General features: G+C 38.1%; 2 protein-coding genes and 1 long non-coding RNA gene across 6 annotated transcripts; 1 reads left to right on the top strand and 2 right to left on the bottom strand.

The window, feature by feature from the left end:
- Window positions 1-68: 68 nt before the first annotated feature.
- Window positions 69-2,638, bottom strand: LOC149691630 (NSFL1 cofactor p47-like). The gene is made up of 8 exons (XM_089868970.1): window positions 2,460-2,638; window positions 2,178-2,365; window positions 2,027-2,113; window positions 1,884-1,961; window positions 1,539-1,811; window positions 1,319-1,456; window positions 569-769; window positions 69-487 (listed from the first exon to the last, which is right to left on the bottom strand). The coding sequence occupies exons 1-8, from the start codon at window positions 2,559-2,561 to the stop codon at window positions 355-357; spliced, it is 1,200 nt and encodes a 399-aa protein (XP_089725096.1). The 5' UTR covers window positions 2,562-2,638; the 3' UTR covers window positions 69-354.
- Window positions 2,639-4,610: 1,972 nt separating this feature from the next.
- LOC149691631 (uncharacterized) lies at window positions 4,611-14,495 on the top strand. 4 transcript variants are annotated; one of them, XR_016383413.1, is made up of 4 exons: window positions 4,611-5,118; window positions 5,175-5,399; window positions 10,989-11,866; window positions 12,620-12,759. XR_016383413.1 is itself a non-coding variant. In XM_089868985.1 (3 exons), exons 1-3 carry the CDS (start codon window positions 5,024-5,026, stop codon window positions 12,768-12,770), a joined length of 471 nt encoding a protein of 156 aa, XP_089725111.1. In that variant the 5' UTR covers window positions 4,800-5,023; the 3' UTR covers window positions 12,771-14,495. The 4 variants fall into 4 exon arrangements, 2 of the variants coding, with proteins under 2 accessions (XP_089725111.1, XP_089725112.1); XR_016383412.1 differs by lacking the exon at window positions 12,620-12,759 and adding an exon at window positions 11,931-12,358; XM_089868985.1 differs by lacking the exon at window positions 10,989-11,866 and having other exon boundaries at window positions 4,800-5,118; window positions 12,620-14,495.
- Window positions 12,413-16,488, bottom strand: LOC149691632 (uncharacterized). Its single transcript, XR_016383422.1, has 2 exons — window positions 16,285-16,488; window positions 12,413-12,878 (listed from the first exon to the last, which is right to left on the bottom strand). It is a non-coding gene; the product is annotated as an uncharacterized LOC149691632 (long non-coding RNA).
- Window positions 16,489-17,011: the final 523 nt, after the last annotated feature.

Below are 17,011 nucleotides of genomic sequence, written 5' to 3' on the forward strand. Positions count from 1 at the left end.
CCATTGTTATTTGAACCAATCATAAATTACCTTACCTGAAAAGCCAGAAAGATTAAATTTTGGCCTACTTATTTTTAAATTTTAATCGTGTTGGTTTTATTTAAATGTTATTAATTACATAACCCGCGTTTTAACGGATTATTTTAAAGCAGAAAACTGAGAAAAACTGTAACAATAGAAATAATATTAATATTAAAGTTTCTTTTGACTTTTAAGTTACTTTTGAATTCATCTTTTGCACTTATTAGTCAAAATAAATATATATACGTGATATCTCACTATTACAAGAGATTAATCTTGTTAAGTTTAACTGCTTTTTTTTATTCTTTAATTTAGTTTCCATGGAAACTAAATTCATTTTAGTCTTTGAACAATGACTGCGTTTAATAAATCAGCTTCTTTAACAGTCAAATTCTCGTCTGTTAATTCCTTATTGGGGAATGTAGTCATTAAAGCGAATGACAAGCTGGCAAATTGAGGCCTGGCTCTAAAAAATTAAAAGATATATATATTAAGTTCCCCTTGCAATTGCAATTGCGATTAAACAGCGGATAATTAAAAAACTAACGTTATAATGAATCTGTTTAAATCCCTAATTCTATGAGTGTGATTAACCCTGGCAATAACTCTAGAGCCATCGGCTAATCTTATTTGGATATTGGTTGTTGGTTCACTATCTTCGAGGTTTAGAGCTTTTTGGGCTTTTTCTTCATTCTCTTTAGGGTTTGCGGATGAGGTTAGGTTTTCCCCGACAACAGTTGGGGCGGGGCTACAATAAATGTTATTAAAATTTAAAGAAACTTCGTATTTTTACAAATAATTGAACAGGGTTCATACAACTTATGGAAAACAAATTTCCCCTGAGATTTATGGGAGGTTTTACCCCATATACTTTCCTGAATTTTCCAGGTTTTTTCTCCGTATATGGAGTATCCTATGGAGCAAATGTTAACGAAGGAGGAGGGGGGGGGGGCAAATAGGACTATTACATAATCAAAGGACATTCCCGTATCTCTAATATAACCAGAGTTATGAGCCTCCAAAGTATAGTGTAATGTTAATCCTACGGAGGGCATGTTCACGAACATTTTGCCCCTGTTTGACAAAAATTTCCCCGATTTCCCTGAATTTTACTAAAAATTCTAAATTTCCCTGAGTTTTCCCTGAGGTTTTTGTCAACTATTTATTTCCCTGAATTTTAAAAAAAATTCTAAATTTCCCTGAGTTTTCCCTGAGGTTTTTGTCAACTATTTATTCCCCTGATTATTCCAGGTTTTCCCTGTTTTCCAGGTTTGTATGAACCCTGTTGAAATACTACCTTCCGAGACGATGTCCTTCTCCCATAAAAGCTTGAACTTTTTGTTTTGGGGCTTTAAACTCTTCATGCCTATGATCCTCCATGTTTAAGCTAACTTCAGCTCCTTTGGATTGTTGTACAAGCTCCCTTGGAATTTCCCTAAATTTAAAAAGGTCTAATTAAATTAACGAATTCCCAAACCTCAAAAATGTTAAACCATAAAAAATGTTAAAATTCCCACCCTCTGGTTATGGAATCAAGGAATTCTTTATTTGTAGGATCTTGATAATCTCTAAGAGTTCCATTATCAACGCTAAAACCATTCTTCCAAAGTCTAAGGACCATTTCAATGGGGGACGGTGTTTTAGAAGCTCGGCTTGTGGCCCCAACTACTTCGGAATCATTTTCACTAGAACCCAGTTTAAACCCAGTTCCTTTGAACGTAGATTGAGATGATCGCGGCTTAGATGAAGAAGATGGAGCGGCTGAAGGGTCTAAAACTTCAGCACCGTGTCTTTAAAATTTAAAGTTAACTTAATGATTTAATTTTATTGGGGTGGGGGGAGTAGCAAAATTTTAATCTTACTCTTTAGCAGCTTTAAACATTTCTGAAACTATATCTTTTCCCGTAGCTTTCTTTTTGGGTCCCAGAACTTGTTGCCCACTATAATTTTAATTAGTCAGGTTACTATGAAAATTTATTTGACTTCGATAATGAGTCGAACAAACCTTCTTTCCGAACCCCCAGCGTAAAATCTTTGTCCCTCCTCATCACTGCTATTATCTTCCCCAATAAAATTGGAAATAGTAGCGATTCTAATTAAAGAAATCGTTTGTAACATATCGATACCATAACTTTGGGATTGTGGTCTACAAATACCTGTTTGAAGATGCCGTTTTTGATACAGACTGTTGTTGTTGTTGTTGATCTACATTCTGTATCTTTTTAGAAAGATCAATCTCTTGGGTATCATCGTCCTCTTCAACGGGAATCGTAGCCGCCGTCGCTTCTTGAAGTTGTTGTTGATCCATTTCATCGGATTCCTCGTAAAAACTCGAAATTGACAACTATAGAATTGAGGATGACAACAAACACAGAGCCAAGGCTTAGCTCAATGACAAAGCAATTTCCCTCAAGTTAACATAAAAGAAAAATAATTACGTCTAAGTTCCATCCTGCAGATTCTAGGTAAAGTTTCGCCCTGGGTTTCTCCACACCAGTTATATTACAAAAAGATTCGATTAATTCTTCTTTATCCGACATGTTTAGAAAATTGGAATATCTTAAGTTAAAACGCTTCTAGCCTCTTCGAAGATGATACTAGGAATGAAATCCAATTGGTCCAACGATGCAAAAGTATTATCATATCCAGCCAATCATCTCTCGAACCGGTTACCCGCCAATTATTTAAATTGACAAAACGCACGTGTTCAGGGTTGGAAATAAGGTGGATTTTGTTAGTTCTCCTCGGGACCAGTGACCCCTCATGTTGGAATTATTAAACTTGTCCTTGGGACCCGGACCAGTGACCCTTGCATTAATTATTTTTTACTGGTCCCATTATAAAATTACTAAATTGGTGAGAATAAGAAGCTCGTAAAGACACAAAAGTAAAGAAGCTAAAAGTTCTAATTGATTTTGAATTTTTCACTGTATGAAAAAGTAGCCTATCAAAATCAAAAACAGGTAACTTTTATTTCTTATTACAATTTTGCGACTAGTTGCCACTAAATATCAATCAACATGTCTAATGATATTTGAAGTTCTTCATCCTTTTCTGAACTATTCTTATTGCGTTTTACATAATTTCGGTGGCTACATCAGTAAGCTAGAGCACGAGAGCTCCCTTAGGATCAAAATCCTGTAATGTGACTAGTACCATAAACTACTGCCTAATACTGTAAAGAGAATCATTCCAGAGTATGGACGCTAGTCAAGAACAATAGTCAATATTCTACAAAACTTTAGTCATAGCCCACTCGATCACGCACTCGACAACGCAAGCTGCTCACGCTATTGTGTGCTACCGCGAAGCTGGGGGGGGGAGGAAACTGTGACGTCAATATTGGGCCCTGAATTTGTATTGCCCAAGCTGACGACGTCTCGCGACTGCCAATATGGTCGCCTGAAAATAAGGTAAGAGATAAGAGCATGTGACGTCACTACAAAGTTCGTGGTAACATCATGGATGAAGGATGCGCGTGAGGAAATGTGTTTTCACTCTACAGGATAGGCAACTCCCTATCTCGAACGACAGCTTATTCTGTATACACTCTGTTACAACGTCGGTTGTCAGCACGCGCAAAGCTATTTCTCTATGGAACGTAGCTTTGTACGTGCTGTCAAGAGACAAAAAACTTCAGAATCTTCAGGATTTAAAATATCCGCGATTTTTTTAGCTCGAGTGCACGGACCTCTAGGCCTTAGTTTCAAATACGTGTGAAATCGCGTACAGTCTACTACACGCATTTGAAACTAAGGCTTAGAGGTCCGTGCACTCGAGCTAAAAAACTCGCGGATATTTTAAATCCTGAAGATCCTGAAGTTTTTAGTCTCTTGACAGCACGTACAAAGCTACGTTACATAGAGACTTAGCTTTGCGCGTGCTGACAACCAACGTTGTAACGGAGTATATACAGAATAAGCTGTCGTTCGAGATAGGGAGTTGCCTATCCTATAGCGTGAAAACAAATTTCCTCACGCGCATCCTTCATCCATGGTAACACACTATAGAATCGCATTCAAACGGACAAAAAATGCGACTTTTGAACTATCGGTGGGGAGAGTTCGAAGGAACCCAAAATTAACATAAAGTTCTATGGGAGGAGGTAGGTTTTAGGACAGATCCTTTGTCCTATTCATCCAAATGACCTGAAATTTTAATGAGACTTGTGTTTTGACGTGTTTTATTATTCTAAAAAGGATTCAAGCTTTTAGAGTCGATAGAGTTTTTTAATAAAAATTAATTTCCAATGTCAAAATTGTAAATTTAGTTCTTATAACCGTTTTCCAAGTCTGCAAGATAAAAAAACCCAACCCCATCCTCCTTGGCCAAAACATGCCTTTTAGAAAGTATTAGATTATACAAGATTTTACCAGATTGTCTAGCCCATAATTAACGTTTGAAGCTAGCGCATATGTCGGGGAAACTAACCTTAGTCTATTGTCATTACTGGAGGGAAGACTCGCGTCTCTCGCGATTGAACCATTTTAGGTGGAATTTCTGATAGCATTTTGACGTGTATTGCAACCCGATTATTCTTACAGGACACCCTCTTTATTGGGCGGCTAAACCTATAGCATCTTCTTTCTTCATTATTTACTAATTTTCTAATTAAGAACAGGAATAATTAGGCCAAAAACAAACAAAGATTTTGGAATATGTTAGACTTTTAATTTCAGAACTTTTATTTGATCTAGATCAACGTAAAACTGGGTCCCCTGTAAAATTAATTAACTTTCATAGTTTAATCATTATGATTTCAGGCTTCGACCTATTAGACAAACATGTTTATAGGGTGGTTTTTCCAGCTATAGGAATCCATAAACTCCAGTACCACGTTTTAAAAGTGGAGAAAAGTGTTTTGGGCTGTTTGGAAGACATTAGTAAATTATAATTAACTAAATTATTAATTATATTAGAAAATAGAAACAATAAAATTGAAACGCACGCTCCCGCCATATTTTGAAGTCTGCCTAACTTCAGCAGCGCCATCTAGCGGCCCATGTTTGTAAGGAATAAGCCTTTTCATTCTGGGTTCTTTTTGGGGGCGTTTTCCGAGACAACTGGCTGCTGCGAATTTCTGTCCGATTTTTGCTGGTAAATATTTTGATTTTATTTATATTTTAAGGGTTAATTTTGATTAAAAACCAAAGTTTTATCGCAACCGATCGGAAATTAAGCGTTGGAAGTGGAAAATTTATGGTCAACCGTGCCAAAATACGTTTGTTAATTACGACCAAGGCTTACGGGAGTCCGGGACCACGTTGGTTGGCACCACTGGCTGGTGCTACTATTACCAAGGCTTACGGACCACGTTGGAACCACGGATTCAAGGAAGCTGTTGCCTCTTTCAGTAGTGGTATAAGAGATCTTTCCAGGTAAATATTTTATTTATATTTTAAGGGCTAATTTAGATTAAATACCAAAGTTTTATCGCAACCGAATGGAAAATGTATCTTAACCGTGCCAAATGGGTTTGTTAATTACGACCATTGTCTGTTTGAAGAAAACATAGCCTTAGTTGATTTTATACTATTGTTTACCAAACATAATGGTAGTTATTTGGAACTCCATAGTTCTAAATAACTAATGCACTTTTGTTGCTTTGGTTATTGGTTGTATATTGGCCTTAACTGAAGCGAGTAGAAAACCTTTAACGGCGGGTGTATTAACGCAGAAGTGAGCTTTTAAGTAACTGTAGTTCTCTAAAATGTTTTCAATTAACAAATCTATTGGTGTAAATATGGGTGTCTAGGGCCGGAAATAAGCGCGGGACACATTGTCCAATTACATTTTAAAATGTCCCATACTATTTTTAAAAACTAAGGCAGGGCTCCCACCAGGTCCCTAAAAGTCCCTATTTTCCTACAACGTCCTTAAGCTACCCTAAAATTGGTATTCGGTCCTTAAATCACCCTATTTATATAAACCTCAGAAAAAGTATAAGGGTGACCTGAAAATGTCTTGTCTGAGATTTGACCAGAGCCCCAAATTTGCGGAGCTCGCTTCGCTCGCTCCGGTTATTTATGATTTACTTAATGTTAAATTTAAACGAATTAATTGGCTAATTTTTATAACAATAACAACTCGTACAAAAACTATTCGACTGAATTTAGACTGGTTTTCATATATGCTCGCCATGTACGTTATTGCAAATGGTCAGAGAAATTTGTTCAAGTTAGTCAGGGAAAAAATGGAAAAGTCAGGAATTTCATTGCAAAGAGTAATAGGTTCCTAACTGTTTGTGATATTTTCACAGAATAGATATCATTTTGTTTTACCAGTGGTCCCTTTTTGGTTCCTACTTTTAGAATTTAGGTCCCTATTTTTATCCTGAAAAGTCCCTTTTTCCCCTATTTATTTTTGAGATTTTGGTGGGAGCCCTGCTAAGGGGGTCACTGGCCAGCTTGACCAATAAATTTTCCCAAAGTTTTGATAGCTTAACCATGAACAAGCGATACTATTTTTGCACACTCTAGTGGACAATGTCCTATAAATTTTCTAGTCAAAGGAGTTAAGTCGTTTTTGTCCTTTGACTATGTTATAGTCCTATTATCCCCCCCCCCCTATCCCACCATAATTACACCCAACTTTGAAGGCTCATAACTCTGGTTCTACTAGATATGGGATGATGCCCTTTGAGTATCTTATTGTCCTATTTGCCCCCCCCCCATCCAATCATAGTAAAATCTTGGGGGTCGAGTAATTGAGAAAAATGTTCATAAACAGACCCTCCATAGGAATAGCATTTCACCCAATTTTGGGGGTTCATAACTCTGGTTCTACTAGATATGGGATGATGCCCTTTGAGTATCTTTTTGTCCTATTTGCCCCCCCCCCCAATCCAACCATAGTAAAATCTGGGGGTCGAGTAATTGAGAAAAATGTTCATAAACAGACCCTCCATAGGAATAGTATTACCCAACTTTGGAGGTTCATAACTCTGGTTCTACTAGATATGGGATGATGCCCCTTGAGTATCTTATAGTCCTATTTGCCCCCCCCCCATCCAACCATACTAAAATCTTGGGGGTCGAGTAAAAAGGGGCCAATTAATTGAGGATAGTGTTCACTAACATACACCCAACTTTGGAGACTCATAACTCTGGTTCTACGAGATATGGGTTGATGCCCTTTGAGTATCTTATTGTCCTATTTGCCCCCCCCCCCCGCCCCATCCAACCATAGTAAAATCTTGGGGGTCGAGTAATTGAGGAAAATGTTCATAAACAAGACCCTCCATAGGAATAGTATTACCCAACTTTGGAGGTTCATAACTCTGGTTCTACTAGATATGGGATGATGCCCTTTGAGTATCTTATTGTCCTATTTGCCCCCCCATCCAACCATACTAAAATCTTGGGGGTCGAGTAATTGAGAAAAATGTTCATAAACAGACCCTCCATAGGAATAGCATTTCACCCAATTTTCGGGGTTCATAACTCTGGTTCTACTAGATATGGGATGATGCCCTTTGAGTATCTTTTTGTCCTATTTGCCCCCCCCCCCAATCCAACCATAGTAAAATCTGGGGGTCGAATAATTGAGAAAAATGTTCATAAACAGACCCTCCATAGGAATAGTATTACCCAACTTTGGAGGTTCATAACTCTGGTTCTACTAGATATGGGATGATGCCCCTTGAGTATCTTATAGTCCTATTTGCCCCCCCCCCATCCAACCATACTAAAATCTTGGGGGTCGAGTAAAAAGGGGCCAATTAATTGAGGATAGTGTTCACTAACATACACCCAACTTTGGAGACTCATAACTCTGGTTCTACGAGATATGGGATGATGCCCTTTGAGTATCTTATTGTCCTATTTGCCCCCCCCCCCGCCCCATCCAACCATAGTAAAATCTTGGGGGTCGAGTAATTGAGAAAAATGTTCATAAACAAGACCCTCCATAGGAATAGTATTACCCAACTCTGGAGGTTCATAACTCTGGTTCTACTACATATGGGATGATGCCCTTTGAGTATCTTATTGTCCTATTTGCCCCCCCCCCCCATCCAACCATAGTAAAATCTTGGGGGTCGAGTAATTGAGAAAAATGTTCATAAACAAGACCCTCCATAGGAATAGTATTACCCAACTTTGGAGGTTCAGAACTCTGGTTCTACTAGAAGTAGGGGTAGATGCCCTTTGAGTATCTTATTGTCCTATTTGCCCCCCCATCCAACCATAGTAAAATCTTGGGGGTCGAGTAATTGAGAAAAATGTTCATAAACAAGACCCTCCATAGGAATAGTATTACCCAACTTTGGAGGTTCAGAACTCTGGTTCTACTAGAAGTAGGGGTAGATGCCCTTTGAGTATCTTATTGTCCTATTTGCCCCCCCCCCGGCCCCATCCAACCATACTAAAATCTTGGGGGTCGAGTAATTGAGAAAAATGTTCATAAACAAGACCCTCCATAGGAATAGTATTGCCCAACTTTGGAGGTTCAGAACTCTGGTTCTACTAGAAGTAGGGGTAGATGCCCTTTGAGTATCTTATTGTCCTATTTGCCCCCCCCCATCCAACCATAGTAAAATCTTGGGGGTCGAGTAATTGAGAAAAATGTTCATAAACAAGACCCTCCATAGGAATAGTATTACCCAACTTTGGAGGTTCAGAACTCTGGTTCTACTAGAAGTAGGGGTAGATGCCCTTTGAGTATCTTATTGTCCTATTTGCCCCCCCCCCCCCCCATCCAACCATAGTAAAATCTTGGGGGTCGAGTAATTGAGAAAAATGTTCATAAACAAGACCCTCCATAGGAATAGTATTACCCAACTTTGGAGGTTCATAACTCTGGTTCTACGAGATATGGGATGATGCCCTTTGAGTATCTTATTGTCCTATTTGCCCCCCCCCCGCCCCATCCAACCATAGTAAAATCTTGGGGGTCGAGTAATTGAGGAAAATGTTCATAAACAAGACCCTCCATAGGAATAGTATTACCCAACTTTGGAGGTTCATAACTCTGGTTCTACTAGATATGGGATGATGCCCTTTGAGTATTTTACTGTCCTATTTGCCCCCCATCCAACCATACTAAAATCTTGGGGGTCGAGTAATTGAGAAAAATGTTCATAAACAAGACCCTCCATAGGAATAGTATTACCCAACTTTGGAGGTTCAGAACTCTGGTTCTACGAGATATGGGATGATGCCCTTTGAGTATCTTATTGTCCTATTTGCCCCCCCATCCAACCATAGTAAAATCTTGGGGGTCGAGTAATTGAGAAAAATGTTCATAAACAAGACCCTCCATAGGAATAGTATTACCCAACTTTGGAGGTTCAGAACTCTGGTTCTACTAGAAGTAGGGGTAGATGCCCTTTGAGTATCTTATTGTCCTATTTGCCCCCCCCCCATCCAACCATAGTAAAATCTTGGGGGTCGAGTAATTGAGAAAAATGTTCATAAACAAGACCCTCCATAGGAATAGTATTACCCAACTTTGGAGGTTCAGAACTCTGGTTCTACTAGAAGTAGGGGTAGATGCCCTTTGAGTATCTTATTGTCCTATTTGCCCCCCCCCGGCCCCATCCAACCATACTAAAATCTTGGGGGTCGAGTAATTGAGAAAAATGTTCATAAACAAGACCCTCCATAGGAATAGTATTACCCAACTTTGGAGGTTCATAACTCTGGTTCTACGAGATATGGGATGATGCCCTTTGAGTATCTTATTGTCCTATTTGCCCCCCCCCCGCCCCATCCAACCATAGTAAAATCTTGGGGGTCGAGTAATTGAGGAAAATGTTCATAAACAAGACCCTCCATAGGAATAGTATTACCCAACTTTGGAGGTTCATAACTCTGGTTCTACGAGATATGGGATGATGCCCTTTGAGTATCTTATTGTCCTATTTGCCCCCCCCCGCCCCATCCAACCATAGTAAAATCTTGGGGGTCGAGTAATTGAGGAAAATGTTCATAAACAAGACCCTCCATAGGAATAGTATTACCCAACTTTGGAGGTTCATAACTCTGGTTCTACGAGATATGGGATGATGCCCTTTGAGTATCTTATTGTCCTATTTGCCCCCCCCCCGCCCCATCCAACCATAGTAAAATCTTGGGGGTCGAGTAATTGAGGAAAATGTTCATAAACAAGACCCTCCATAGGAATAGTATTACCCAACTTTGGAGGTTCATAACTCTGGTTCTACTAGATATGGGATGATGCCCTTTGAGTATCTTATTGTCCTATTTGCCCCCCCAGCCCCATCCAACCATACTAAAATCTTGGGGGTCGAGTAATTGAGAAAAATGTTCATAAACAAGACCCTCCATAGGAATAGTATTACCCAACTTTGGAGGTTCAGAACTCTGGTTCTACTAGAAGTAGGGGTAGATGCCCTTTGAGTATCTTATTGTCCTATTTGCCCCCCCAGCCCCATCCAACCATAATAAAATATTGGGGGTCGAGTAATTGAGAAAAATGTTCATAAACAGACCCTCCATAGGAATAGCATTACACCCAATTTTGGGGGTTCATAACTCTGGTTCTACTAGAGATTGGGACATGCCCTTTGATTATGTTATAGTCCTATTTGCCCCCTACCCCCCCCCCCAATCCAACCATAGTAATATTTTGGGATCGAGTAAAAAGGGGCTGAGTAATTGAGAAAAATGTTCTTAAACAAGCACTCCATAGGAATGGCATTATACCCAATTTTGGAGGTTCATAAATCTGGTTCTACTAGATATGGGAAGATGCCCTTTGATTATGTTTAGTTAGAGGGGCGAGGGGGTACAGGCCCACGGGCGCAGCTCTTGTTGGGGGCACATTGATTTAAACTATTCCCCCTTAGCAACATTTGCTGTTCCTTTTTTTGTGGACTTAAGGGGCGCGCATTATCTCGGCCCCCGGGTGCAAAATTGCTTAATCCGGCCCTGAAAATACTTGTGCCATTTAAGTTGATAATAATTTTAATTTGTATTTGATTGTTTGAATTTTATTTTTTATAGCTATCATGCGTTTCCAAAGGAGCAATTTATGTTGGATTCTAGAATGAATAACTATTTATTTGGCAAAAAATGGCACCTAATATTAATCAGGTCAATAAACCCAGTACAATTCCATTCTTAATTTGGATCTACACTTTGATTTTATCCGTTGAAACTGAATCTCTTTACGAAAACTATTTAGACAGCGTGTGAAACACTTTAGGCCCTTAGTGCAATAAATAAATCTTATTAATAGTAATTATAGCAATATTAACAGGACAATTCCATTCTTAATTCCGGCCTACACTTTGATTTTATCCGTTGAAAGGGAATCTCACTAGCAAAACTATTTAGACAGCGTGTGAAGCGACTTTTAGACCATTATTAGGGTATTTAGTTTATTATTTATTATTCTATTTATTGTTAGAAGGGAAGCGCTGTGTGCTTTAATTTTTAGGGATTTATCTTTTCGCCAGGACATAAATAAAATCTTACATATGGAATAGGTGAACACTGGACCTAGCCCTCCCTTTTAAGAATAATGAACGCGTAATCAGGATTTCAAGGGTGAGATTCCCTTTGCGGTATTAAGGTATCTAGTTTATGGTTTTAATTATATTTTTAGAGGAAAAGCGTTTGGCAACTCGTTGAGGGAGTTTTGTAGGATCGAAATAAATTTCTGATTTAGGTTTAAGGTAGAAGGTTGCTTATACGCTTTCTCCTTTAAAAGTAAACACGATTTTAAGCGGGTTTAAGGCGAGGCTTAGCTTTTTATGGTATTCTTTCCCTATTAATGTTACGAGTGTGCCATTTATTTGCCAAATAATAGTCATTTGTCTTATGCCGGAACCTTTAGCGTCGCATCATGCGAGAAAACTCGAGTGGATTTTCGTTTTAAGGTAATTAATTTCAAGTTATTCGTGTGCCTTTTTCCAAATACTAATTCGAATTTTTCTTGCGCAGGAAGAATTGGACGTCTGCGAGTGGACTTTCATTGGAAATCCCTTGCTAAGGACGAAGTTTCCTGGTTTTGGGGGCTCCACAGCGGGCTTTAGTTTAAATTTAATAATTTCCGAGTTGAACAGGGACTTGTTAAATTTAAATTAGGCTCGCAAGGCTTACTTTGGGGGTGGTAGCTTAAGTTTAAAATTTAAGTTTCGATATTGGGGAAGGAACAAAAATAGTCGAAAAACACTTAGGGTAGTTTTTTTACCTTTTTTATGCTTTTTTTATTGTTTTTTTAATAATTTTTTTATTTTTTTAATAAATTTTTCATTTTTTTATTATTTTTTTTATCAAAAAAATGTTTTTAGTGTATTTTGTTCTCTAATTTATTTAAAAATAAGCCTAAAAAGGGTCAAAAAAACCCCCCCTAAGTCCAGACATTAAAAAATTGAAGCCAAGTCTAGTATCGTGAAAATTTAAAGAAAAGAAAGAACGAGGTTTAAGGCAAAATTTATTCGATAAGAAACAAAAAAACCAAGTGTTTACAAAAATTTCGAACAAAAAAAATATTAAAGAGTTATATAAGTTAAAGTTTGAACGCGAAAAAAATAATAAGTAGTTACATATAAAATGGCAAGGAAAAAAACTAAAATAAGTGGTTACATGTAAAATTTTCAAGTAAAAAAGTTGAATTTTGTGTCTTCTAGCTTCGATAATTTTCTCCGTAACTTCGACCCAAATGTTGAGAGAGATTGCCAAGTCCGGAAGAAGACATCGTGTAACGGAATCCAACAAAGCTTGTCATCGGGAATGATACATAGCAAGTCCAGAACAGCGGAAGTCATCGTGCAACGTTAATCCAACAAAGGATGTCATCAGGAATGATAAGTCTCGGAATCGCCAGTTATCGGGAAAGATACATCATATAATGACCAGACACAGAAAATCCAAGAATATCAGCTGCATCTATAAATGAAAACATATTAATAACACATTTTAAACTATTGCCTACTTTTGGGTGGTCCTTAATTAAAAAACGGGCTACTAAATTTAGAGAGAAAGACCAATTACCACCGACTAATTGCCACCCTGAATAAAGAAGGCTTGACTACCGTTGATTCCCACCCTTAAATATATAAATTCTCTGGCTAACTAATTATTCACCATAATTGAATAGACAATAATTTGAGGAAAACCTTACATTTAATTTTAAATTAAATTAAGTAATTTAATAATGAAAATAATTTAAAATATCCCCTAAACTAACTTTAGGAAAACTGCCATTTATTTAAATTTAATTGCGTGCCCTTTATAATAGCTTCATAATTTAAAATATCCCCTAAATTAAGTTTATTAAAAGCTGCCATTTATTTAAAACTATTGCCACAGGTAGAACCCATAAATAATAACTTGAGTCGAAATGGGACAAGGCTTAACTTAGGCTTAGGACAACTGTCCTCGTGTCTTAAAATTATCTCTGCGGAACTTGATTTTCGAAAATCTGTCGCTTTGTCTCCAAATTAATTAACAATAGCCTCTAAACTAATTTTAGAAAAACCTGCTAACTATTTATTTTATAACTATTCCCACAGACAGACCCCGTAAATAACTAGGGTTTAAATCGGAAAAGGCTTAGGGCAACTGTCCACGTGTCTTAAAATTCTCTCTGCGGAACTTTATTTTAGAAACTGACGCTATGTCTCTAAATTTATTAATAGCACCTAAACTAATTTTAGAAAAACCTGCTAACTATTTATTTTAAAACTATTCCCACAGACAGACCCCGTAAATAACTAGGGTTTAAATTGGAAAAGGCTTAGGGCAACTGTCCCCGTGTCTTAAAATTCTCTCTGCGGAACTCTATTTTTGAAACTGACGCTTTGTCACTAAATTAATTAACAATAGCCCCTAAACTAATTTTAGGAAAACCCGCTATTTATTTTAAAACTATTCCCACAGACAGACCCCGTAAATAACTAGGCTTTAAATGGGACAAAGCTTAATTTAGGCTTAGGGCAGCTGGCCTCGTGTTCTAAAATTCTCTTGGCGGGACCTGAACTCCGAAAATCTGTCGCGTTATATCTAAATTAATTACGTACCCCTTTTAATAGCTAATAATAGGCCCTAAACTAATTATTAAGGGATTCTCTCTTGTACAGCATCTCGTTGTAAAATTTTATTTGTGGTAGGGTGGTGGCTTGTAATTCCGAACGCTTCTAATTCCGAACAGTTTTTTTAAATTGATTTTTCTTTTACTTGCGAGGCTTTAGACCGTGAAAAATAGGCTTAAATTATGCCTTGATTCATTGTCTATCCGAAAAACATCATTTCAAATCCATATCTAAAAGTCAGGGAACGATGTGACACGAAATAAAAATGTACCTAATTTGCGAATTTAATTTAATGTCAATTAAAGGGAATGCCGACCCTGATGCCTCCGAAAATAAGGTTTCATTTTCTTCAGATAAATCAGAGGCAAATAAACTCAATTTCAGCCAAAACGTCAAGTTTTCCCCCACAAAATAAGCATTCGTAACGAAATTTTGGCTCAAAATTAAATTAATAAAAGAATATTTATAAAAACCTTTGCGAGCAGCTAATTCCGACCACTCGAAACAACACTCCATTAATCATAAATTATCGACAGTAAAATTAAATTTAACGCTATTAAACGACATGGTTTAACAGATTAGTTATCCTCGATAATACGGCGATACGTTTTCCCGGGCTTTTCAAGCAGACAACTTTAGTTTAACCCGGCTAGCGTAAAGTCCCTGTTTCCTTCCCTCCCCGCCGCGGCGCCGTCACTCGTACTCGTACACTATTCCGCGATAAAAAAAAATAACGGTTCAATCTCGCGCCAAGTTTGAAAATTTGCGTTCGCGCGTTTCAAACTTTTGCATAAACGGGTCGCTAAAGGTTTATACCTACTTGAATATGGAATATGACGATCAAGGTAATGTAAATCGCTGTTGCATTTATTAATAATCTTTTTTATCCTATTAACCTACGAGAGATTTAAAACTTGAAAGCGAAATTTATTATAGAATTAACGTCCCAAAACTTAAGCCTTGGTTAGGGAATTTTATCCCGATTCACCTAATGAAAAAAATATTTCAGTTTTAGATAATCCCAATTTAGCATACAAATGAGATAGGCGCTGAAGTTTATTTCACCATAGTTATACCACATTACAGGTGGTGGTGTTAAAAAACCACGTAAAATATCCGGCTTAATTATGAATGGGGAAAAATCTATTTTGTGCCATAAAAATAATTAAAATACAACCAGAAACAAGGGAAAAATATATGACGCGACAACTAAAGATTATTTATTATAAATGATAAAACTAATAGTTATGTTACCGGTTACTGTCCAGTTACAGCTTACAATATTTTTCCAGTATTACTCGAACTTAAAGCATAGCGTTGGTTCCAGTGGACAACTTGACTTTCCTTACGAACTCCAGTTTTGGCTTGGGAAAGCTAGAGGCATTTGTGGGCGGAATTTGTACGTGCATGTATAAATCCCGCCCACTAGCCTTTGCCAAGCCAAACCCGGAGTTTAGAAGGAAAGTCCCCTTGTAAGGGATCCACTGGAGCCGCGCTAGTGTTAGGTTCGTGCACTCAGGAAATAAATTGATTTCATGAAACATTTTATCAGTTAAACTAGCAGACTATTTTACATTGGAATCGGGGCTAGGGGTCGGGAAGTGCCCCAAAACTAAAATAAGAGCTACACAGAAGTACTTTGCCTTCAAAAAACCCTAAAATAACTCGTGTTTTTAAAAAATCCGGTTTAATCCAATAAAAACCACTGGTCTGGATTTTATTCAAATTATCCGGATTTTTGCCAACCCTGTAAGCAGGTTCGGTAATTAGAAGCGGGGGTTCGGAAATTAGAAGCGGGGGGTCGGAAATTAGAAGCGGGGGTTCGGAAATTAGAAGCGGGGGGTCGGCAATTAGAAGCGGGGGGTCGGAAATTGGAAGCGGGGGGTCGGAATTGAAACCCCCTACGTCGGAATTACAAGACATCAGTTCGGAATTGGACGCCACTACTAGAAATGGGGAAATAGATATTTCTCCACAAGTTACCGGTAATTTTGGCTCAAAATAGGCTCAAAAGTAGCGCAAATGTTCAAGCTATTTGGTACAATATCAAATATTTCTCATAACATTATACGTGTGTCATGTTTCAATCGATTTTAAAAAAGTGTTCGGAATTACAAGCTACCACCCTACTTGATTTGTAATAAATTAATAAAATTCACTAACATTTTTTTATAAATAAATAAAATTCACTAACATTTAACACTACTTAATTAATTTAAGGGGGGCTAGATGAGTTTGGATTATTATAAAGTTAGGCTTACGGACTGTTAAAGCACCACGAGGCCAAGCAATGGCCGCCAAGTACGTTGAAGAGCTTCGAATTCAGCTTGCATCCTCGGGAAGAACGATCAGTGAAATGGCAGAACGATCAAGATTCAACTTCAAAAGCCGGGAGAGGTTTTTCCAAGCGACTTTCCTCGACGGCTTGCGGGAACGAATGAACTGCATGACCCGTATCGATCAGCTGAGCGGGAGAGGTTTTTTCCAAGCAACTTTCCTCGACGGCTTCCAGGCATCAAATGAGCCGGCTGACTCGGAACGATCAACTAAGTAAATTTCCAACGTTGTGGTGGCGCTAAAAGCTCCTATGCGCGGACTCGGGTGCGCCATATCCCGGGCATGAAATTCAAATAGCTGAACACCACTAGGCCTACTAAATGAATGAACGCTAGGCCTAAATGAATGAAGGCTAGGTAAATTGAATGGACAATCATTACCTATTACCATTAACATCTGTCGTGACGTCACAAGTCAATTACCTCGTTGACGTCATAGCTGACGTCACCGGATACGACGTCATAGGTGACGTCACCGGATATGACGTCATAGGTGACGTCACCGGATATGACGTCATGACACGTCACCGGATATGACGTCATTGATCACGTCATCGGATTTGACGTCATTGGTCACGTCACCGGATATTACGTCGTTGGCCACGTCACCGGATATGACGTCATAGCAAAAATTTACCATGCTTTAGATGTC

Source organism: Phalangium opilio, unplaced genomic scaffold (assembly GCF_054372755.1).
Source record: "Phalangium opilio isolate 3A_F unplaced genomic scaffold, DU_Popi_V2 ptg000025l_1, whole genome shotgun sequence".
Classification (NCBI taxonomy): Eukaryota; Metazoa; Arthropoda; class Arachnida; order Opiliones; family Phalangiidae; genus Phalangium; species Phalangium opilio.